This window comes from Apiotrichum porosum, assembly GCF_003942205.1.
Source record: "Apiotrichum porosum strain DSM 27194 chromosome Unknown scaffold_12, whole genome shotgun sequence".
Classification (NCBI taxonomy): domain Eukaryota; kingdom Fungi; phylum Basidiomycota; class Tremellomycetes; order Trichosporonales; family Trichosporonaceae; genus Apiotrichum; species Apiotrichum porosum.
This window is the reverse complement of record NW_021167119.1, coordinates 771494-794741: the sequence shown is the minus strand read 5'-3', so window position 1 is coordinate 794741 and position 23248 is coordinate 771494. Positions and strand designations below refer to the sequence as shown.

At 61.9% G+C, this 23248-nt stretch overlaps 6 protein-coding genes across 6 annotated transcripts; 3 read left to right on the top strand and 3 right to left on the bottom strand.

Annotated features, from left to right (window-relative positions):
• Window positions 1-1381: 1381 nt before the first annotated feature.
• FAS2_1 (3-oxoacyl-[acyl-carrier-protein] synthase) lies at window positions 1382-9099 on the top strand (the record flags this gene model as incomplete). Its single annotated transcript, XM_028618091.1, has 3 exons — window positions 1382-1936; window positions 1997-2894; window positions 2978-9099. The coding sequence occupies 3 exons, from the start codon at window positions 1382-1384 to the stop codon at window positions 9097-9099; spliced, it is 7575 nt and encodes a 2524-aa protein (XP_028473769.1).
• Window positions 9100-10574: 1475 nt separating this feature from the next.
• Window positions 10575-13148, bottom strand: EHS24_002350 (uncharacterized protein; the record flags this gene model as incomplete). Its single annotated transcript, XM_028618090.1, has 4 exons — window positions 10575-10943; window positions 10998-11141; window positions 11197-12026; window positions 12146-13148. 4 exons carry the CDS (start codon window positions 13146-13148, stop codon window positions 10575-10577), a joined length of 2346 nt encoding a protein of 781 aa, XP_028473768.1.
• A 607-nt stretch (window positions 13149-13755) lies between these two features.
• Window positions 13756-15118, top strand: PEX16 (Peroxisomal membrane protein pex16; the record flags this gene model as incomplete). The annotated part of the gene is made up of 4 exons (XM_028618089.1): window positions 13756-13897; window positions 13956-14665; window positions 14730-15051; window positions 15105-15118. The coding sequence occupies 4 exons, from the start codon at window positions 13756-13758 to the stop codon at window positions 15116-15118; spliced, it is 1188 nt and encodes a 395-aa protein (XP_028473767.1).
• A 151-nt stretch (window positions 15119-15269) lies between these two features.
• Window positions 15270-16149, bottom strand: EHS24_002348 (uncharacterized protein; the record flags this gene model as incomplete). Its single annotated transcript, XM_028618088.1, has 3 exons — window positions 15270-15277; window positions 15327-15428; window positions 15561-16149. 3 exons carry the CDS (start codon window positions 16147-16149, stop codon window positions 15270-15272), a joined length of 699 nt encoding a protein of 232 aa, XP_028473766.1.
• Window positions 16150-16550: 401 nt separating this feature from the next.
• On the top strand, window positions 16551-18149 carry RPA49 (DNA-directed RNA polymerase I subunit rpa49; the record flags this gene model as incomplete). Its single annotated transcript, XM_028618087.1, has 5 exons — window positions 16551-16662; window positions 16723-17190; window positions 17243-17486; window positions 17569-17853; window positions 17981-18149. The coding sequence occupies 5 exons, from the start codon at window positions 16551-16553 to the stop codon at window positions 18147-18149; spliced, it is 1278 nt and encodes a 425-aa protein (XP_028473765.1).
• Window positions 18150-19050: 901 nt separating this feature from the next.
• Window positions 19051-20826, bottom strand: EHS24_002346 (uncharacterized protein; the record flags this gene model as incomplete). The annotated part of the gene is made up of 4 exons (XM_028618086.1): window positions 19051-19245; window positions 19384-20095; window positions 20166-20221; window positions 20437-20826. The coding sequence occupies 4 exons, from the start codon at window positions 20824-20826 to the stop codon at window positions 19051-19053; spliced, it is 1353 nt and encodes a 450-aa protein (XP_028473764.1).
• Between the last annotated feature and the right edge of the window lie 2422 nt (window positions 20827-23248).

Sequence of the window (23248 nt, the reverse complement as noted above, 5' to 3'; positions counted from 1 at the left end):
CCCACCCAGCCAGCTGGCCAGTATCGCAGGGGCAGGAAACAGCCGCCAGGGCAGCCGAAGTGGAGGGACCATTTCTCGCGTGTCCCATTCTCTCGTCGTCGTCGTTGCTGCTGCTGTCGCACTGGGGTTGCGAACGCGAGCGACAGAGACACCTGTGGCCTGTGGGCCACGTTGCGGGCCCTTGTACCATGCCCTGCGCCGAATAGAGCCGACCAGTGGTAACGTCTGACAATACAAATCAATCAACAAAAGACATGGGGATGTCGCTGGTTTGGGCTGTTCTGGGAGACACACCACCGCGGGAATCTGCTCACCACATCCCCAACTGAACGAGTCGGAGGGAAGACTGTCACACACACACACAGACAGACAGACACGCTGGCGATAGCTGCGCGCAACGCTTGCTCATCGCTTGCACACACCATGCCACGCATTCTCCCCACCACACTCTTGCTCAGGTATCTACCATGATCCTGTATTTTGGGTGCGACATGAGACGCAGGATGCGTCACAAATGTCGGGTTGGATGTCAGGCTCTGTCCGTGCCGATCCTAATGCGCGCGGCCAATTAATAGCCACTTGAATGCAAAAAAAAAAGAAAACAATTTACATTTTGCCTACGGAATGTGTGTGTTGCGGGCTTCATGGCTCGCTTTCATTAGAAATTACAAAACCGGCCCGTCCTCGCCTATCTCTCGAGGAACGGGGAACTGTGTCTCATACCTTTGGGGGCGACGGCGGGCAGAATCTGCGCACTATTTGGCCGCGACGGCGTGAGAGCAGCAGCAGAGGAGGCCAGCGATGCAACGATGCCGGGTTGCCACGTGGTGGTTCCCTTTGCCGTCCTGAGAAACCCAGGCAGAGATATCCGTCAGAGTTGTGGGGAGAGACCAGGCCGGACACACCAGAGCGCGAGCGAGAGCGATGGGGTGGGGGAGAAAGAGACCACACACCACGCAGGTGCGCTGACGTTGCAGCAGCAGCAGCAGCAGGGGGGCAGCGAGCCAGGCAGATTGTCGTCGCGGTGGGGTTGCGAAGAGCGTGATGCATTGGGTCCAGCCGACAAGCCCCGCCCCTCCCGAACGCAGCGAGCCAGCAGCAGCCCCCCAGCGTGCGTCTCTCCTGCCGCACTGGTGCCAAGTTGACCCACCCAAAGTACTTACCCACCACCCAACGACCCCCCCCTCCACCACGCCCCACAGGCTGCACCACCCCCCCACCCACCCCCTCCTCCTCTTTATCCCTACCTCGATTCTACTTCTCTCTTTCTCTCTTCATCACTCTCGGGACCCACCCACTCCCCCCCTCCACCTCTCCCTCCCCCCCTTCCTCTCCACCTAACCACTACTCGGGGCTGCCTTCGCCTGGTGTCCAGTCCGCCATGGCATCCCTTTTCAGCGGTCCCCCCGCCAACCGCCCGCTCGTCCTTCACTCCAAGGCCGCCCGCGTCCACGTTCTTGTCCCTGCCTCGCCTCTCTCTGCCTGGGTCGCTTCCGAGGTTCTTGCCCAGGAGTTCCACGATGCCGACATTGGCGCCGACGACGAGGTCGCCGTCGTCGACGAGGACGACGAGGCCCCTGCCACCCCTTCCGCCGAGCCCCAGATCAAGCTCCTCGCCCGCTTCCTCTCGTTTGCCGCCGACAAGGTCGCCGCATCGACCTCGGGCTCTGACGAGCTCGCCCAGGTCCTCCTCGCAGCTTACAACCGCTTCAACGAGCTTTTCCTCGCCTCGCTCAACGTCCACTCGCTCGTCCAGTCGTTTGACCCCGAGCCCCGCGCGGAGATTCTCACCGCATACTTTAAGGCTTTCGCCGTCGCCCGCAAGGCCCTCGGCGACAAGGAGGTCCAGGTCGCCCACACTTCGGCCGTCCTCGACGCCGCCAAGACTGGCGAGACTGAGCTCTACGGCCTCTTTGGTGGCCAGGGTGTCAACGAGGTGAGTACAGGTCTTGTCCCCCCACAGGAATAGAATAGAACGCTGACCCCCCGCGCTCAGTACTACTTTGACGAGTTCCAGTCGCTCTTTGACCTCTACCGTCCCTTCGTTGAGGACCTGATTGCTACCATCACCGAGAAGGAGCTGCTCCCTCTGGCTGCCAAGGCTGAGGCCGACGGCTACACCTACTACAGCCAGGGTCTCGACCTCATCTCGTGGCTCCGCGGCACCAAGACCCGCCCCACTGTCGAGTACCTCGCCTCGATCCCTCTGTCGCTCCCCCTCATTGGTGTGACCCAGCTCGTCCAGTATGTCATTTCGGCCAAGATTGCCGACCTCACCCCCGGTGAGATGCTCGCCCGCTTCAAGGGTGCCACCGGCCACTCGCAGGGTGTCGTCTCTGCCGTCGCCGTCGCCGCTGCCACCTCGTGGGAGTCTCTCGAGGAGAACATCCTCAAGGCCGTCAAGCTCCTCTTCTACATTGGTCTCCGTGGCCAGGAGGCCTTCCCCCTCCTCTCGATCGAGCCCGAGATCATTGCCGACGCCGTCGCCAACAACGAGGGCGTCCCCACCCCCATGCTCGGCGTCAACGGCCTGAGCCTCAAGCCCCTCGAGGCCCACATTAAAAAGGTCAACGCGTTCCTCCCTGCCAACTCGCAGGTCGGCATCTCGCTCTACAACGCCGCCACGATGTTCGTCGTCACCGGCCCCCCCAAGTCGCTCTACGGTCTCGCCACCGCGCTCCGCAAGGTCCAGGCCCCCGCCGGCCAGGACCAGGGCCGTATCCCCTTCTCGAAGCGCAAGGCTGTCTTCAACGCCCGCTTCCTGCCCATCAACGTGCCCTACCACAGCGCCTTCCTTGAGGGTGCCACCGAGCGCCTCATCAAGGAGGACCTCGCCGGTGCCGAGCTCTGGTCGCCCAAGGACCTTGGCATCGCCATCTACAACACTGAGGACGGTAAGTTTCAAACCGGCAGATTGCCGAGATTTGGGATTTTTCAAAATTGCTCCCGCTGATCACTTCCCCCCCCCATTATCTAGGCTCCGACCTCCGCACCCTTACTGGCAGCGTCACCAAGAGCGTCTGCGACCAGATCTTCACCAAGCACATCCACTGGGCCAAGGCCTGCAACTTCCCCATGACCGCTACCCACGCCATCGACTTTGGACCCGGCGGCAACTCGGGTGTCGGATTCCTGACCACCCGTGTCACCGAGGGCCGTGGTGTCCGCGTCGTCATCATTGGCGAAAAGGGCAAGCAGGGTGCCGAGTTTTACGACTCGAACTCTATCCGTCGCGAGCCCGTCTGGGCCTCCGAGTTCCGTCCCCGTCTCGTCAAGACCCTCGACGGCAAGATTAACATTGACACGCCCTTCTCGCGTCTCCTCGGCAAGCCCCCCATCATGGTGGCGGGCATGACCCCTACCACTGTTGGCGCCAACCTCGTGGCTGCCACCCTCAACGCCGGCTACCACATCGAGCTCGCCGGTGGTGGCCACTACAACGCCAAGGCCGTCCGCGCCAAGGTCGCCGAGATCCAGCGCCGCACCAAGCCCGGTGTCGGTGTCACCCTCAACGCTCTCTACATCAACCAGCGCCAGTTCACCTTCCAGTTCCCCCTCTGGCAGGAGATGCGCCGTGAGGGCGCCCCCGTCGAGGGCTTCTGTGTCGCTGCCGGTATCCCCTCGTCGGAGAAGGCCACCGAGATCATTGACGGTCTCAAGGCCGCTGGCATCAAGCACATTGCCTTCAAGCCCGGATCGGTCGAGGGTATCCGCCAGGTCATCAACATTGCCAAGGCCAACCCCGACTACCCCATCATCCTCCAGTGGACTGGTGGCCGTGCCGGTGGTCACCACTCGGCCGAGGACTTCCACCAGCCCATCATCTCGACCTACTCGGCCATCCGCCACCACCGCAACATTTCGCTCATTGCCGGTTCCGGCTTTGGTGGTGCCGAGGACGTCTGGCCCTACATCTCGGGTGACTGGTCGACCAAGCTCTTTGGTCTCCAGCCCATGCCCTTTGACGGTGTCCTTTACGGCTCGCGTGTCATGGTCGCCAAGGAGGCCGACACGTCGCCTTCGGTCAAGAAGCTCATTGTCGACGCCCCCGGTGTCGACGACGCCGAGTGGGAGGGTACCTACGACAAGCCCACCGGTGGTATCCTCACCGTCCGCTCCGAGCTCGGTGAGCCCATCCACAAGATTGCCACCCGCGGTGTCAAGCTCTGGCGCGAGTTTGACGACACCGTCTTTGGCCTCCCCCGTGACAAGCGCGCCGCTTGGCTCGAGGGCAAGAAGGACTATGTCATTGAGCGCCTCAACAAGGACTTTAACAAGCCCTGGTTTGGCGAGAAGGCCGACGGCACCGTCGTCTCGGACATTGGCCAGATGACCTACGAGGAGATCACCCGCCGCATGATCCGCCTCATGTACGTCGAGAAGCAGAAGCGCTGGGTCGACGTCTCGCTCCGCAACCTCACTGGTGACTGGCTCCGTCGTGTCGAGGAGCGTTTCGCTGGTGTCGACGGCATCCGCACCAAGGAGTCGCTCATCCAGTCGTTCTCGTCGCTCGACGAGCCCGCCGCCACTGTCGACATGTTCTTTGCCCAGTACCCCAAGGCCAAGCTCCAGCTTGTCGCCGCCGAGGACAAGGCCTACTTCCTCAACATTTCGCAGCGCCCCGGCCAGAAGCCCGTGCCCTTCATCCCCATCCTCGACTCGAACTTTGAGGTCTGGTTCAAGAAGGACTCGCTTTGGGCTGCCGAGGACATGGACGCCGTGTTCGACCAGGACCCCCAGCGTGTCTGTATCCTCCAGGGCCCCATGGCCGTCAAGTTTGCCAACGTTGCCGACGAGCCCATTGCCGACATGCTCGGCAACATTGAGGGTCTCCTCGCCAAGCGCATCCTCGAGCGCTTCTACGACAACGACGAGTCCAAGGTCCCCACCATTGACTACATTGGTGCCCGCCCCTCGCTCGCCCACACCACCATTGCCCTCGAGGGCATCAACGCCGACGGCACCCGCACCCTCACCCTCGAGAACCAGGTTCCCGACGTCGAGGACTGGCTCCAGCGCATTGCCGGCCCCGAGCTCTCGTGGCTCCGCGCCGCCCTCACCACCGTCAACGTTGTCCAGGGCTCCAACTACGTGACCAACCCGTTCCGTCGCATCTTTGCTCCCCGCAAGCACCAGCACGTTGTCATCACCCCTACCTCTGTCACCGTCTACGGCGCCATCCGCTCGGCCGGCGCTGGCCCCAACGACGACAAGTTCAAGGCCGTCGAGCTCACCTACGAGCCCTCGACCAAGGTCATCACCCTCGTCCTCAACGAGCTCCGCAAGGGTGTTTCGGTGCCCCTCACCTTCCGCTTCAACTACAAGCCGGACCAGGGCTACGCCCCGATCCACGAGGTCGTCGAGGGCCGCAACCAGGCCATCAAGGACTTTTACTGGCGTCTGTGGTTTGGTGACAACGAAAAGCTCCCCCAGCTCGCCCTTGACACCACCTTCACCTGCGGCGAGACCAAGGTCGACGCTGCCACCATCCAGCGCTTCTGCGACGTCGTTGGCAACCAGAGCGAGCGCTTCAAGCAGGCTCGCAACACCGAGGTGCTTGCCCCCATGGACTATGCCATTGTTCTTGGCTGGCAGTCGATCATGAAGACCATCTTCCCCCAGGCCATTGACGGCGACCTCATCAACCTCGTCCACCTCTCGAACGGCTTCCGCTTCGTCGAGGGTGTCGCGCCCGTCAAGGCCGGCGACGTCTGCACCACCGAGGCCCGTGTTGTCTCGGTCATCAACTCGGACTCTGGCAAGACTGTCAAGGTCAAGGGCTTTGTCCTCCGCGAGGGCGAGCCCGTCATCGAGGTCACCTCGGCCTTCCTCTACCGCGGCCGCTTCTCGGACTTTGAGAACACCTTTGAGACCATTGACGAGGACGACTATGTCGTCTCGCTCGACAAGCCCACTTCGGTCGGCGTCCTCCAGTCCAAGCCCTGGTTCGAGTGGGACGACGACTCTGTGGCCCTCGACATTGGCACCGAGCTCACCTTCAAGGTCAAGTCCAAGCTCCGCTTCAAGGACAAGTCGACCTACGCTTCGGTCCAGGTCACTGGTGCCGCGTTTGTCCGCTCGCAGACCAAGTCGCTCGTCCAGGTCGCCACCATTGACTACGAGGCCCACAACTCGCACGGCAACCCCGTCGTCGAGTACCTCAAGCGTACCGGCCAGGCCGTCGGCCTCCCCGTCGCTCTCGAGTCGGGTGGCTACTCGCTCATCACCGACGCTTCGTCGGCCACCTACCGCACCCCGGCCACCAACGAGCCGTACTCGAAGATTTCGGGCGACTTCAACCCCATCCACATCAACCCGTACTTCTCCGACTTTGCCAACCTGCCCGGTACCATCACCCACGGCATGTGGTCGTCGGCCGCTACCCGCAAGTACGTCGAGTCGGTTGCCGCCGACAACCACCCCGAGCGCGTTGTCTCGTACGAGGTTGCCTTTGTCGGCATGGTCCTCCCCGGTGACGACATCAACGTCAAGCTCACCCACGTCGCCATGCGCGACGGCAAGAAGGTTATCAAGGTCGAGGCCTTCAACCAGAACGGCACCAAGGTCATTGACGGTGACGCCGAGGTCATGCAGCCCCCGACCACCTACGTCTTCACCGGCCAGGGTTCGCAGGAGGTTGGCATGGGCATGGAGCTCTACAACAACTCGGACGTTGCCCGCGCCGTCTGGGACGCAGCCGACGCGCACCTGACCACCGTCTACGGCTTCTCGATCATTGACATTGTCAAGAACAACCCCAAGGAGCTCACCATCCACTTTGGTGGTATCAAGGGCCAGGCCATTCGCCAGCGTTACATGGACCTCACGTACGACACTGTCGACGAGGCCGGCGTCACCAAGACCCAGCCCCTCTTTGGCGACATTGACCTGTACACCCAGAGCTACACGTTCAGCCACCCCCAGGGTCTCCTCTTCGCCACGCAGTACACCCAGATTGCGCTCGTCGTCACCGAGAAGGCTGCGTTTGACGACATGAAGGCCAAGGGTCTCATTGACCACAACGCCTCGTTTGCCGGCCACTCGCTCGGCGAGTACTCTGCCCTTGCCGCCATTGCCGACGTGCTCCCCATCTCGGCGCTCGCCGACGTTGTCTTCTTCCGTGGTATCACCATGCAGCGCGCCGTCAAGCGCGACGCCGAGGGCAAGTCGCAGTACGCCATGATGGCCGTCAACCCTTCGCGTGTTGGCAAGACGTTCTCCGAGCCCGCTCTCCGCGAGATTGTCGACCAGATCTCCAAGGAGAAGAAGGTTCTCGTCCAGATTGTCAACCTCAACGTTGCCGACCAGCAGTACGTCACTGCCGGTGAGCTCAAGGGTCTCGCCACCCTCACCAACGTTCTCAACCTCCTCAAGCACCAGAAGATCGACCTTGAGAAGCTCCAGAAGACCATGTCGGTCGAGCAGATCAAGGAGCACCTCACCGAGATCATCTCGGGTGCTTGGGACATGATGGAGGAGAAGGTCAAGAAGGACGGCGGCGCCGTCACCCTCGAGCGTGGCTACGCCACCATCCCCCTGCCCGGTATCGACGTGCCCTTCCACTCGCGCTACCTCTGGCCCGGCGTCGTCTCGTTCCGTTCGTACCTCGTCAAGAAGATCAACCCCGAGCACCTCAACCCGGACCGTCTTGTTGGCAAGTACATTCCCAACCTGATCGCCGAGCCCTTCGAGGTCTCGAAGGAGTACGTCCAGAAGATCTTTGACGAGACCAACTCGCCCCGCATGGACGTTGTCCTCAAGGGCTGGGAGAAGGACGCCTGGGACTCGCCCGCCCAGCGCCAGCGCCTGGCTTACAACATTCTCACCGAGTGTCTCGCCTACCAGTTCGCCTCGCCCGTTCGCTGGATTGAGACCCAGGACGTTCTGTTCCAGGACGCCAAGTTTGAGCGCTTCATCGAGGTCGGCCCCGGCCCCGTTCTCGCCGGCATGGCCACCCGTACCCTCAAGGCCAAGTACGAGGCCCAGGACGGCGCCACGGCCCTCAAGCGCCAGATCCTCTGCCACGCCAAGAACCAGAAGGAGGTCTACTATGCGTTCGAGGACGAGGCCGAGGAGGAGGCTGCCCCCGCTGCTGCCGCCGACTCGTCTGCTCCCGCTGCCGCCGCCGCCCCCGTTGCCGCTGCTGCCCCCGTCGCTGCTGCCGCTCCCTCGGCCGGCCCCGCCGCCGCCGTCGAGGACGTCCCGCCCAAGGCTGTCGACACTGTCCGCATCATTGTGGCCCAGAAGCTCAAGAAGCAGACTTCGGAGATTCCCCTCTCCAAGTCGCTCAAGGAGCTCTCGGGCGGCAAGTCGACGCTCCAGAACGAGATTCTCGGTGACCTCCAGACCGAGTTTGCTTCGGCTCCCGAAAAGGGTGAGGACCTGCCCCTCGACGAGCTTGGTGCCGCTCTCTCGGTCGGCTACGCCGGTCTTGGCAAGCACACCATGGGTCTCACCAACCGCATGATCGCCGCCAAGTTCCCCGGTGGCTTCAACATTACCGCTGCCCGTGGCCACCTCAACAAGCAGTGGGGTCTCGGCCCCATGCGCGCCGACTCTGTCCTCTTCTTCGGTGTCACCTCGGAGCCCGCCAAGCGTCTCGGCTCCGAGGCCGAGGCCAAGACCTTCCTCGACGGTGTCGCCCAGAGCTACGCCTCGTACTCGGGCATCAGCCTCTCTGCCGGCGGCGCCGCTGCCGGTGGCGGCGGTGGTGGTGGCGGCGGTGCCGTCATGAACTCGGAGGAGTTTGACAAGTTTGTCGTCAAGCAGGACGAGCAGGCGCAGCGCGAGATCGACCTCTTGTCGCGCTACCTCGGCAAGGACCCGCGCGCCGGCGAGAAGCGCGCCGACGCCGAAAAGGCCAACGCCGAGGCCCTCCAGGCCAAGCTCGACGCCATCAAGGCCGAGCACGGCGACGCGTACATTGACGGCATTGCGCCCGTCTTCTCGGCCGACAAGGCGCGTCACTTTGACTCGTCGTGGAACTGGGCGCGCCAGTCGTCGCTCGAGCTCTGGTTCGACATGCTCCACGGCCGCCTCGACCCCAGCATCATGTTTGAGAACGAGCGCACCCTCCGTCCCTCGGCGCCCTCGGCCTAAACACGCGTGGACAGACAGACACACCGTCCTCCCCCCCGCTGCACATTGGTGTGGCACCTAGATTCCCTCTCCCTCTCCCCTGATCGTTATATAGAGAAAGCTCCGACCCCTGTTCATTTGTCGCATATATAGGCCATATACCATGGTCAAAAGGAGCATGCACCGGATAAGAAGAACGAGAGAGAGCACGAGGAGCAGTTGCAAAGTGGTGGTGGTGAGCCACCGTAGTCGGTGTGCCACAATGCAACTAAGCAGTATTGACTGGCCACTTGGAGAACGGCCCATTGACGGCTGCGGTGAGGCTGACACCCGCCCACTCGCCCACTCGCCCACTCGGAACGCTGCCGACATGTTCCCACCGCCCACTCGGAACGGCACGACTGCACGACTGCGCGACTGCACGACTGCCCGAACTGAATACTGTACCACACGGCCCAATACCAGCGGCCAGCGCCATGGCAACGAGCCCCCTCCCCTTCCGGGTGGAGCGCACAGGTCCCGCCGAGACAGCTCCACAGCAACCACCGCGTTCCTCTGGCCTCTGGCCAACCACAAACCCAGTGATCCAGTGATCCAGTGAATAGGTCACGAGGGTGGTGAAGCGGGTCACACGACGGGGTGGCAAGGTGGTATGAGTGGGCTCCCTGGCCTCTGGCCTCTGCGCTCTGGTGGTAACCGGCTCGGCTATCCTGTAACACTCACTTTTCCAATTACCATTACCTTTTCCTCAACCTATTCGAGCCGCCTCCGCCTGCCTGGCCGCCTGCCTGCCGTTGCCGCCAACGTTTGCCGCATCCACATCCTTATCCCGCCCCACATCTTGTCGGCGGCGGCAGTGCGGGGCTCGCAATGTTGCGGTGTGCGGAGGTCGCCGATGGTCGCCGAGGGTCGGACGCGACGGACGCGGGTCGCGCAACTGCGTGTGTTCGTCGCTCTCCTATCCGTCTCCCGTGCTTGGGGGGTGGGGTCGGACGGACTTGTTGCAGGAACCCGTTTACACAAGGACATGGGGATGATGGGGCGGGGACGGGGTACGGGGGCACGGGGCACGGGGTATCGGATGGCCGGGTTTTGTGTGAGGACAAGGACGAGCACGACACCGGGTTTGCCGTTTGTGTGCCACACCCCAGACTGTGGACGATGTTTTCACGGGGACGACCATGTTTTGTTTTGATTTGATTTGGGGAGGTGTATCTGGGTGCGTGGACGACACCCTGGGCGTGGCTACTCGCTGCAGGAACAATATAAATGCATGGTGTTGGGAGACGGGAGGTATCTAAAATCGCAGTAGCGTCTAGCGAGCGATGGAAAAGTGTCCAATGAGGGGGTGATGAATTGTATGTGGTAGGGGAGGATGGAGACTGGTTGAAGGGGACGGAGCCGGGGGCAAGGGAGGGGTAGAGAGAGAGAGGTTGTCAAGGCGAATGCAATGGAGGAGGGGATGACCACGACTGACGCCACTCACAACAGCTTGCTTACAACAGCTTGCCATCCGTCTGTCCGCGCTGCACGAGCCCGCGCCACTCTTGCCGCCACGCAGCCATCCGCTCCTTGACGCCGGGCTGCCACAGAAACTTGCGGACCCAGGACATGAGCGCGTCGTCGTCCTCGGGCACAAAGTAGCTCGACAGCAGGGACAGGATGGACTCAAAGTCGGCGCCGGGAGCAGCGAGGAGCGGCTTGAAGGCCCACAGCAGGGCCAAGACGGTCACGATCATGACGTCGTACCCGTCCAAGAAGAAGGCGTCCCAGATGCGCAGCTGGACGTTGAAGGGCATCGTGTTGACAAAGAGCGTGATGTAAATCTTGGTGCCCCATGCAGTCGAGGAGATCATGTTTTGTTTCTGACGAGCACACGGTGTCAGCGTGGCGTACGCGGCTTGAATCGTTGCACTCACAAAGGTATCATACAGGTCTGGCATGACAAACTCCATGAGCCTCTCCTGGACATAGAGCGTCTCCAGAAGGCCCGGGAAGCCCGGCGCAAAGATGCCGTGGAGGTCGTACAGGTCGTGCATCCGGACAAGGAGGGTATACGCGTGCTGTGGGAGCGGTTAGCCGGTACTCTGTGGCCCACCTGTCCCTCTCCGTACTCACCTCTGGTTCATAGTAGCACAGCAACGTGGCAGCCACACTGCCCATGCCTTGACAGTAGGCGCATGTGCCACACGACAAGGAGAAGACGTGGAGGACGTGGAAGAGGGCGCGCTGGCCATGTCCAAAGCGCGTGCGGAACAGTGCGTGGCCCGAAATGGTACGCGGAACGTCCAGGTCAATCTGGACGTCGCTTGTGCTGGGCGCTTCCTTGCGTGCGAGGTACTCGGCCTCGAGGGCCTGGTGACTCGGCTGGCGACCGGCCTTGCTCGACCGCGACTCGGCCATGGTCCACCATGCCGCCATGCGCCAGCGGTCGGGAACGCCCTTGTAGACGCGTGTCGGGTGCTTTGCGCCGTCGCCGTGTGCGCTCCATTTCCAGGCGGTAATGTTCCCGCCCTTGTCCCGCTCAGCCACGCTCATCATCTTCATCCACTTGGACACGCGTTCCTCCTCCTTTCGTCGGGCCTTGGTCGCGGCGCCGCTGGGAGGATGCTCGGGAGGCTGCGTTGGCGATGGGGGCGGCTTGACGGGGCCCGACGCCGCTTTGGACTTTGGTCTAGGCGACGGCGAGAGGCCGAGCTTGGGCACCTTTTTCAGCGGCGCAGCCGGCACAAAGGCCAGCCTGCCCTCGGAGCGCGACCGCGTTGGCTGGTTGACAAAGCCGTACCGATCCAGACTTTTGATAAAGTTGCGTTCTTGGTCGGTAATGGCGCCTGGCGCGGGGAACGCAATCGTTTTGCGCTCAGGCGCGTTGGCAGCCCCACCTCGGGTCCGCTCCACACCCTCGTCCCATCCGTCGCCATGCACACCCTCGACCTCGAGGCGTGCGTCTGTGTGGTCGTCGCGTCAGCCACCCGAGTCTCAATGTTCGTGCCACCCCCCTCGCCCTCGGTGTGAGGGAGTGTGCAAGGCACCGAGCGGTCCGCGCCGTGTTCTCCTTGCCACTTACAGGTTGACCGCACATGGAACGCATCGGCCTCCTCGCCTGGGTACTGTGTCGACACAAGACTGGCCTGCGAGATGCCGCCGGGGGACAGGGCGACTGACGAGACGGACGAGATACCGCTGCTGCCAGTCATCTGGCTGGCAACACGCTGGGTGCTGTGTATCCGCCGAATACTCGCGTGCACGGGCGAAGAGGCGCTTGACCCTGTCGGGCTGAGGGTCGCTGCTGAAGGGTCCTCGACCGCCGCCGCCAGGTTCCGTTCAGATGTGCGGACATGGGGTGGTAGTGCCGACGCTGCTGGGATGGATGCAGTCGGCGTCGTGGGCGTCACAGTAGTCGCGATGGACGGGGCAGTGTTGGCGCTCATGACCAGGCTTGGCACGCCAGTGGTGACGACGGACAAGGGGGCACCGAGGCCGGCTGGAGACGACGGGTTGGACGACGGGTGGATGTGTTGTGGTTCTGGTGCCCATTGGGGAACACCACTCATGCCCATGGCTCCTGCAGCAGTGCTGTTGCTGCTGCCGCTGCTGCTGCCACCGCTGCCACCGCCCCCTCCACCGCCTCCGACATCAGAATGGGCCGAGGGGCGGCGCGACCAGCCGGCCATGACGGGCGGTGGGTGGTCGACGGCGTGCCATGCCGGCGTGTCTGATGGCCGACGCAAGACGTCTGGACTGGCTAGGCCTTGTCCCGGGACGCTGTCCATTGCGACGACGCCGTCGCTCTCAGTCGACCCGTCCAGAGGTGCCAGCTCCTTGTTAGGGAAACGCAATGGGCTCGGTCCTGGCGCTGTTGCAAGCCCCCCGCCATCGTCGTACACGGACTCGCGGCCCACGGAATACACGCTCTCGCGGCCGTACGAGTCGTACAGGTCGTAGATGTCGGTCGCGTCCTGCTGGCTGTCAAAGTATGACTCTGGGCGGCCGTCCATCACGCTGCCGAGCGGTGGTGGTGGTTGAAGGAGTGTCGTGTGGGGGCCAGGTCCACGGAGCGGCCTCGCCATTGTGGAGCTCGGGAGGGGAGATGGCCGAGGCTCACGCCAGCGGAGAGCGGTGCCGGAGAAGAAGAGGGGGCGAGGGTGATGGTGACAAGAAGGACGACGATGAAGAGAGGAAGAAAGGGAGAACGAAACCAATGTCTCTCCCAAGGAGTGGGCTATGGGATTGTGGTGGTGGGGGATCGAGCGGGAGAGGGGAACTTGTCGCGACGGTGGAGGGTGGAGGCAGCGCCTGAGGGCACGTGCGGGCGGTGCTAAAGGCCGTTAAGCGCGTCGTCCTGGGAGCGGGCCGCTTGTGTCATGCAGCGACGACGAGGGAGAGCATCGATTGCAATGAGAGAGTTGTAAACGTTATAAGCTAGGTGTGCTGCGACAACGGACAAGAGAATGTGCACACGCTGGCACGATGAGCGACACCTGGGGGGGTTACACCCGACGCGATCACCATACCTATATTTGATCCCGTGTCCGCCCAGCGCCGGCGGTGACGAGCGGTGGGCCGGTTGTGGGGACGGCGCTCGTTGCCGGCGATGGAGAGAAATGGACCATGGGACGTCGTGTTTCTGTTCATTCTCTCTGTCTCTCACTCTCCCTCGCACGCACTCGCCTCACGATGGCGTCCACCATCGTCACTGCCTACGAGCAGCTGCTCCTGGATAACGTACAGACAGTACAGACAGTAGAGTCCGCCATCCGAAACGTCACATGGTTCCTCCCCGGCCGCTTCGCAGACGGCGACATTGCGTCCGAAGGCCGTGAGTAGTCGAGCGTGCCACTGCACCGAGCCACAACGCTCACACACACATACCCCAGTCTATGCCCTCCTCTCCGTCGTGTCCAGCGTCCACGATGCCCTCCTCGAGAAGCGTATCCCGCCCGCCCTCTCCCTCCCGCCTCACCCCTTTGCGGCGCCGGCCGATACCGACGCAAAGTCCCCGGGTGCCGGTAGCGCAACCCCACGCACCATCCCGCTCCTCCCAGCCGCCAGCGAGCACGCCCGCTACACGCGGTACTGGACCGACCGCTCCCCGGCATACAAGCGCGCCTCACGCGCACTCGTGACCATCACCTATGTCGAGCTGCTGCTCGAGATGCTGGCCAAGAAGCGCGGCAGCGACCGCATCCGGTGGAAGGTCGTGCTCGGTCTTGAAGGGTTCAAGACGTTCCTCCGCCTCATGCTGCTCACCATTACTCGTCGACCCATCGTGTGGCCGCCCACACCCCAGCGCGAGTACGACGTCTCGCTCATCCCGCAGAAGGAGCTGCTCGCGCACAACGGCAAGCCCGTGCCAAAGGCGGCAGACCACAAGGGGAAGGCGCCCGTCGCCCGCCCCGTCGTCCCAGCCGTCGCGCGTGCTCCCCTCCGCACACACCTGTATCCCCTCGCTCTGGCCTTGCCGCAAGAGTATCTCGCACACCCCCTCAGCTTGGTTCCCGAGTTCGAGTCGGCCGGTGAGGTCACTGCCGAGCTTCTTTCCGCGACGGCCGTCCTCGTTCAGGTCATCCTCCTCATGCGCCAGTCGGTGAGTGGGATGCAATCAGACGGAAAGATGATGAGCTGACGTTTGACCCTCCTCCCCCTATTAGACATCGCCGGCAGCGTCACGTTTCCGCCGCTCGTCCCTGCCGACTCTGTCGCGGTCGCTCACGCCCTTCTTCGTGCCCCTCTTGCTCCAACTCGTCGCCCGCCGTCTGCGCGCTCCGGCCCGCGACTCGACACTCCTCGCCGAACACTATGCCCAGGTGGACCGTCGCTTGGCGTCTCGCTTCTTCCTGCAGGGCCCGATGTGGATTGGATGGACGCGGCCCAAGATTGTGTCGTTCATCCAGGCGCTCGAGCGTATTCCGCTCATTGGTCTTGCGGGCGAGCTGGTTGCCGGATACCTGCCTCTGGTGGACGATTACTTTTGTGAGTGGAGGAGCCAACGAGCCATGCGTGGATGACACGTGCTGACTGGACAGACACCGTCACGTAATACGCGCAAGAGTTTGGGCCAACGGAACGATAGGGGCGGTAGTAGTAGTAGCAGCAGTAGAGAAGCAGAAACCCAGAACCTCTGCAACATGGACGTGCATATGCCAAGGACTGTTTGTACAACAAGGAAAAGAGCGCACGGCGGGGAGGATTTAGAAGCCTGTGATATTGGTCAGCTTCGTGCGACTTCCACATGGCAGCTGGCTCACAGCAGTCGCAGTCGAATGGGCACAGAGGGGTACCGCCCGCTGTGGGGTCGATGCTGAGCTCGGCTTCCTTGAAGACGAGGAATCCTTCTTCGGTACGCTTGCCTAGAGGGCGAGTCAGCATGGTGCTCACATTCGGCAAGAGACGTGGGAGCTCCGAGGGATATCCCCACCAGACGTGTACGATCTGCTGAAGCACCCAGGCAACCACCCACGTCCATTCATGCCCACACTCACGATCGGTGTCGCCTCGACTGTCGCGGAACGCCTTGTCGTCCTCCACCTCTTTCCTGTCGTTTCCGCCCTTGCCGCTCTTCTTCTTGCCGCGCTCCTTCTCCGCCGCAGCCTCTGCGCGCTTGGTCGCAGCCACAGCGGACGCAATCGCCGCAGAGGGGTCCACCACCTCGAGGACCTTGGGAGCGGCGCTGCCGTTGGCGTTGTCGTCGTCCGACTCGAGCTCAGACTCGTTAATGTCGTCCAGGTCCTCGACGTCCCAGTCCGAGCCCTCCGACTCGGACTCTTGCGCCGCCGCCGCCGCCGCCTTGGCCTTGTTCCCCTTGCCGCTCTTGTTCTTGCTCTTGGCCTCCGACCCCTTGAGCTTCTTCTTCTCAGCCTTGGCCGCGTCGGCAGCGAGCTTCTCCTTGTCGCCAGCACCCGACTTGCTCTTCTTCTTCTTGCCGCCGTCGGTCGCCTTGGCGCTGGCCTTTGCGGGCTTGGACGGGCCAGACGCAAAGATGTCGTCAATGTCCGCAGCGGCAGCTGCGGTGGATGCAGCTGCGCCCTTGGCGGGCTTGGTGACGGCCTTGGAGGGCTTGACCTTGGCCATGGTTGCTGAGATGGGGGGGTTTTGGTGTCGATGACGATGGGTCTCGACCTAACATTTCTGGGCATCACCAAAATACAGGCGGCTAAATGTGGCCTTACGTAAGCAAATGTTGACAACCTTCAAATAGTGCACCTTACACGGCACAGTGAGCACCCCTCCATGCACAGTTTGCGAGCTTGCAGCAGGTGTCAGGCGTCCTTGCAATGCATCTACGCCGCTCTCAACTGCACTGCGCTCCCTCCTCCCACCACTCATCCCACTCCCCGCATACAAACCACCTGGGCACACGACACAGGTCCACCTCCACTTCGACTGAAATATTTGCTTCCGCTCGTTCCTCTGGCGCCGACTGTAGAGATTTTGGATTCATCTTGCTGCTGCCAACAACATCAGCAACAACCATGGCGTCACAGGAAGCTAAAAAGTCCAAGAAGCGCAAGTCCATGGGCTCGTCGTCGGCAGACGTCTCGGTCGTCGTCGCAGAGTCGTCGTCGGGTGCTGGCCCCGCGTTCGGTAGGTCCAAACAGCGTCGACTTGCTCCTCAGCCTACACACAGCTCACACACATTCGCAGTCAACTTCCCCTCCATCAAGCCCAGCAAGAGGACCCCCTTCACCCTCTACTCGCGTGACCCTGCCTCGAGCTCGGAGCTTGCCAAGCAGCACACCCTGGTCGCCGGCGAGACCGAGGACGTCGAGTACTTCTCCACCAACCGCGACCGCAACGCCGGCGAGGGTGCCGACTGCCAGTACCTCGCGGCCGTGTACGACCCGGCCACGCGCACGCTCAATGTGTCCCCCGCACCGCTGTATCTCCTTTCGCACCGCGTCAAGCGTCTGCGCGAGGCTCCCCTCTCGGGCACGCCTGAGGCAATGACCATGTGGAAGGCCAAGAGGAACGACCTCGGCGAGACCTTTGGAACGAGGAAAGCAAAGAGCCAGATCCGCGCCGAGGAGCGCAACAAGGTCGACATTAGCGCCATGTCCGGTGTGCGCACCGACCTCATTGCCAGCATTGGCGGTGTCGAGGCCAAGCCCGAGGGTGAGTGTACTGGTTTTGCCCAGGCTCTGTTTGCACCGTGCTAACGTTGCAGGCCCCGTTGCCCCCTCCGAGTTTATCCCTGTTCCCAACACCCAGACCAACGTCCCCACCGAGGTGTACCCGCGCTCGGCCATTGTTCCCGATGCCGAGTGGAGCTCGATCCAGGTCGCGGCGTTCACCCAGGCCGAGGACGACCGCGCCCGCTCGGCCCTGCTGCCGTTCCGCCGCAGCAGGTGGATCGAGGACAAGCTCCGTGTCACTGTCGAGGGTCCCTCGGGCACGCGCAAGAACAACCTGTGAGTAGGAACCAGAAGACGCCTTGGGTATTCTCCCACCGCGCGCACTCGGGGACTCGTTTACTCACACACCCACCTCCAGGCGCATGCTCTACTACCTGTCGTGTCTCTTGGGCTTTTACAACGCTGCCCACGGTCTCCAGAAGATGTCCGTCTCAGAGATGCCCGCCAAGTTTCCCGGCATCCCCGCGCAGGTGCTCAACGGTCTCTGCGCGCGTTTTGCCGAGCCCGTCGGCAAGCGGTTTGCCGTCACCGACAAGTGCAAGATGAAGCTCCTGGCCTGGATCTGTGTCTGCTACCTGGCCGCGGACGGCTGGAGCGTGGACGTGGCCAAGGTGGCCAAGGAGCTGGCGCTGCCTCCTACAAAGTGAGTACATGTCAAAGCGTGTTGGACCGACGTGGACGTGGTGGCGACATTTGTCGACTCTAAACAACACACACGTCTCCACTTTCAAGGCCACAGCAAAGCTCCGCCACTGACGCATTTCCTCCAGAGTCACGGACATTTTCAAGTCGCTCGGCTGTTCCGTCGACATTGCCTCCCCGGCCGAGCGCGAGAAGCTCGGCCTCACCCAGGCCGAGGCGTCCAAGCAGCGCCGTGCGGTCCTCAAGGCGCCCGTCAAGTTCCCCAAGACCAAGACGCGCGGTCCCGCGAGGCACTAAGCGGGCGTGACGTGGGGAGAGGGTAGCAGGGGGAGATAGAGACCGGAGCGGAGGACACGATCGGGGGGGACGGGGGACGGTTGCGACGACGTATTCGCAACACACGACGGGGGGCTCGACCAGGACGGTCGGGGCCCACCACCTACGCGCGCACACGAAACACCAAGGGCTTTGCATGACCCGTTGGGTATGGCTGGAATGCCATTCACTGTGCACAGATATATACCCACCCAAAAGCCAACCACTAGATTCTTCATGCAGGGCATTTACTTCATTGTTGCAACAGGACAAGGGCTAGGGGAGACGATAGCTAACGGACAGTAATAACAAGCGATCTGGGTACGGGGGGTGTGGTACAATAGGGCGCATGGCGGCGAGAGGCGACTGCCAATGTCGCTCACTTGGCCTCGCCACCACCGTTGGCAGGAGTGTAGCCTGGGTGTCACCGTGCTGCAGTGAGAATGGCATTGGTATCGGTGGTGTGGGATACGGGTATAGCGAGCACGGTATGGATGTGGGATGGATAGGAATAGGAATAGGCGGTATATCGGCGTGGCGTGGGGTATAAATGGGAGCAGGTATGCGTTATTGAAGAACAGGAACAGCTGGAAATCACGCATGGCCGGCATGACGCGTCGACGACGAACAACAGTGGCTCAGCGTTGGTCGGGAACTACACCACAATGGACAAAAGAACTTTGGGCCTCTAGCCTCTGGACGGCGTTGCAGTTTGCGTGCCATGGCCTGATCGCCATGGCCGGGGTCTGGCGGACACGGACAATGGAGTGGCGGAGGTGGCATGTGGCATGTGGCAGAGGGGGATCGGGGAATGGAGAGTGTGAGCTGCCCAGTGGGCCAGTGAACGCCCGCGTAGACTCGGCCGGGCTTGCGGTTGAGAATCTTATCGATTGTCTGTGATTGTCCATGCACAACAGATCCCACCACCTTCGACGGCAGCTGAGCGGTGGACAATCTGCCATTCTGGCCAGGTAGAGAAGAGATCGACAGCGATCGATTGTGTACCACCTGGAGCTGTTGTTTGGTTCCTCTTGTCTCTCAATGTTGAGACAACGCGAAGCCAAGACCAAGCCCTGACCTGACCTGAAGAACAAACGTGCTCGAAGCATGTTCAAGCCAAGTCCACGTCCACCCCGTCGTCGCCAACGGTCACACGCGGGCTAGTGCTGCGGCTGCGGCTTCGGCTCTGACTGCTGCGTGCCCGCGCGGCAGCAACCCGCAGACTATGCTCGAGCCTCGCATGGGCCTTGGTCGCACGCCGAGCCGCGCCGCGGAGACGGTACGTCGTCTCCCTTGTCCCAGAAGGCACATAGGCGGCTGAGACGTGCTTGCGGAAGAGCTGGTCCAGGTCGACGCCAGACGTGGGGGGTTCACTGGTCGAGCGCGGGATCGAACCGTCCATGCTGGTCGCGGCTGCAAGCTGTGGAGGAGTGGCAGGGAGCGAGGCTGGACGCGCGACTGGAGGCGGTCCACAGGTCGGCTGGCTGCCCACGACCAGCATCTCGGCGCCGCCACGGGCGAGTACCTCCTCTCCACGTCTCAGAGGTGCGGTGACCACCGCCACGGGACCGCTGGCACTCAGGCGGTACTGCATGCCATCAGGCGAGCGCACAGTGAGCGTCCGCCCGCGCTCGAGCTCGTCCCTCACGGGACGGGGGACGAGGACGAGGCGGTGCGCCGGCGCGGTGGGCGTTGCAGGGGTGCCGTCCCGGGGAGGGATGACGATGGCGCGGTGAATGTGGGTGTTGGCGGTGGGAGCGAGACGCGGGGTGATGGGTGACGGTCTAGCACCGGTGAGGGGGAGGGCATGGTGACTGGTCTTTGAGAGGAGGGGATGGTGGTATTGGGGCTGCTGGAAGTGAACTGCATCGCGAGAGGAGCCGGCGTGGTTGTAGTCGCCAGAGTATGATGACAGTGGTGGACGCATGCTGGTAGCGGTCAGCATTGTCAAGAGTGGTCGTTGATGGGGGGACGTGGGTGTGCATGAAGTCTACTCACGACACGAGTGTCTTGTTGTTGTAGTCTTGAGACTGGCCCACGGCGGGTGAGGACCCCTATTGTTGCTTGTCAGCACCAGACCATTGGTCTTGTCATGGCAACTCTGGTGTCTTGGGTGGCTGCTATGCACATGCACACACCCACAGTCCCTTTGTGTCTGAACACACGCCGGAGAGCGAGACGCAATACAATAGACAAAAAGTGCAGGCGCCAAGGAACAAGACACAAACTGCGTCGACGCGCGCGCCACATAGCCCGTAAAATGACTCACCTCGCAAAGGTCGATGCCTACAACCCGGGGCGACAGCCCCGTCTCACCGGAAGGACCGGACGGGTCAACGTCTTCCGAGGCACTGTCTGAGACTTGCACAGAGGCCAAGCTCGATGCGTATGACCATGCCGATGACGATGACGCCGACGAGGATTCAGACGAATAGGACGAGTACGATGTATACGACAGCGCGTCGCTCAGCTCGCTCGACCATTCGTCATACTCGTCGCTCTCGGGTTCCGGCGAGGTGGCACACGAAAACGGGCCGTCGTCGGCACTGCAGTGTGTCCTCGGAGTGGACGGCGCAGACTCTGTCTCGAGGCTGCTGCACATGCTGCGAGGGCTGCAGAGTTCTGGCGTGTCGAGTACGGTCAGTTGATCCTCGGACATGGTCGACACGGTGGTGGATATGACGGACGCCGGGGTTGACGAACCACCAGTCCAGAACCTTCCCGAGTTGGGCTGCCATCAGCGACTGGGCATTGCACGCGTTTGCCTACCGGGAGATCACAACGACTCCCGGGAAGACGACCACTCACCCACGGAGACGTCACGTCGAGCTGAAAGGGCATGGTCGCAATGCCGCTACTGGTGTTCTTGAGGGTGGCAAGTGTTGTCGAGCGGGAGACAGCGAGTAGATGGAGAGTGGGATGGGGATGGTGGCGACAGACAAGACCACGGTGGTGAGGTCTTGTACTCAAAAGGCCAGATCCGCTGACAATTGGGTTCTGTCTGTCTGTTGTGTATAGGAATGAGATGGACTAAGCAAAGTCTTCTTTCATTGTGCTGCTTTCCGGCACTGCATCATGGCCACGTCCAGATGGTCACGGTGGCGGCGGCCGTGCTTCTGGAGTCCCGACGCTCAGGTTGTGGGATTGTGGAGGGGCCAACACACCATCAATCAAAGGCCACAGACCACAGGTGCTCGATGGCAGGTTTCGACCGCGTTGCCACGCCACAGCGCAGAGGCCTTGGGGCCCAGTTAACCGGTGTTCACACCCACAGAGCCTGGAGCGCTACAGCAACGGGGTCATGAAAAGGGTTGATGGGTGTGGAATCGAATCTGCAACGGCGGCATCTGGACTGGAGTGCCGACTGGAGAACAATCAGAGTGAGCGGGGGGGTGGTCGCGCTCGGACAGACGCCACCACAACCACAGAGAGCAAGGGCAAGGGACACTGTGAGGGCGAACGCGGCGGAGCTCGGGGACAGCAGGCGGGGCAGGCAATGCGGCAAACGTAGGCGGGGTCGAGTTTGGGGGCTGACAAGGACATTCAGTGGTACAGTGGCCATCTGGGTGTGGCGTGAGCGTCCGACATTCCTGTGAACAGGAATCGTTCAACTTTGTTGTGCGGCCCGCCGGCAAACCAGACCGCACAGACAGGGGAGAGAGGGGTGGGGTGCACACACCCTTGATCCCCCCGCAAGAAGCAAGGGGAGGGACAGGAGCATGTGAAGCTGTGAAGGATGGTTGGCCTGGGGGACCCCAGTCGGAGGACGTAGGTGGGGCTGAGGCACCTACGTCAAGAACAATGGAATGCAGCTATAGCCATTGCGTGTGTACATACGTGGGCGTGTACTGAATGCGTCCGCTTGTGCGGTCCAAGTTCCGCAGGATGTCTCTGCTTGGCCACTTCTCCAAAGGCCAGCTGACCCATGGCCACTTGCTAGACATGCATACACAGGTACACAGAAAACGTTAGACTTCACGTCCACCACTGTTCCAGACTGCAACCTTCACCGCGATGGTTCCCGGGGATTTTCTTTGTCTCTTGTCTCTTGTCGCCATCAGCGTCGCCAAGTACGAAGATGCATTCACATGTGCACACGCCTCCCACAGATCTGATACGAGATGCATTGTCTGGACCAATCCGCAGCATGTTGAGACCCCGACGTGTCAACCTGAACGAGACAATGAACACCGGGACGAGCGCGATGATCGCCGTCTATTGAGAACCCACGAACGGATCAACCCTATTGTCGAGACCGTTACCTCTGCCTCGTTTACTAGACCCAAAGTCGACCCTTTGCCATCACCCTGTGTGTGCACCTGTCTACTACATAGCTCGGACACGACCCGCTCACATGTACTCGTACTTTATTGGGGGCCAGGCATTGTACCTGAAGCAGTAGCAGTGCCAACAATGTCCTTTGCTCGGTTGCCGTCAAAAGTTCGGGACGTACCGATGCCCTGAGGTACCCGTAAAGGCGTCGAGGCGTGGGCAACCTCTGTTGGAATCCAACCAACGCACAGTGGGGTTACCCTTCGCAGTGTGGGGAGCGCTGACGAAGACCGACTCCCCCTAACACAATCGGAATGCCGGACCGATGCGTGTTGACCTTCCCAGTGCCGGGAGGGAGGGAGGTTGGTCACCCATGTCTGCGGGCTCATGCTGATCGAGCGAATGCGGAAGGGTTGTTGGCGCGTACATGAACCCAAAGCCTTCGGTTCGGCCTCTGCCGTTTTGCTTTCTGGCTCCGAATGCCACGCATGGCCCTAACGATCTACCACCGAAGCGTCTCACATATGCTCCTCTTTGCATACAGTTATTCTTGAAACAGACCAGCTGGGTGCAGCCGGACCCCAGCCTTGTCAATCCTAAACAATCCTCAAGCTCCTAAACAATCCTCAAGCCCCCACTTGCGGAGGGTCCGACGTCGATACCACGAGCCCCGCCAGCCTCCGGACCGATCGAACAATGGAAACCGCACGCGTCCCTAGACTTCCTCGTCAGCACCTACTGTACATGCAGTGTCAACTTTGGGACGTCTCTAGGGAATCACACGCGTTCGCAGTGATAATTCGTTGCCG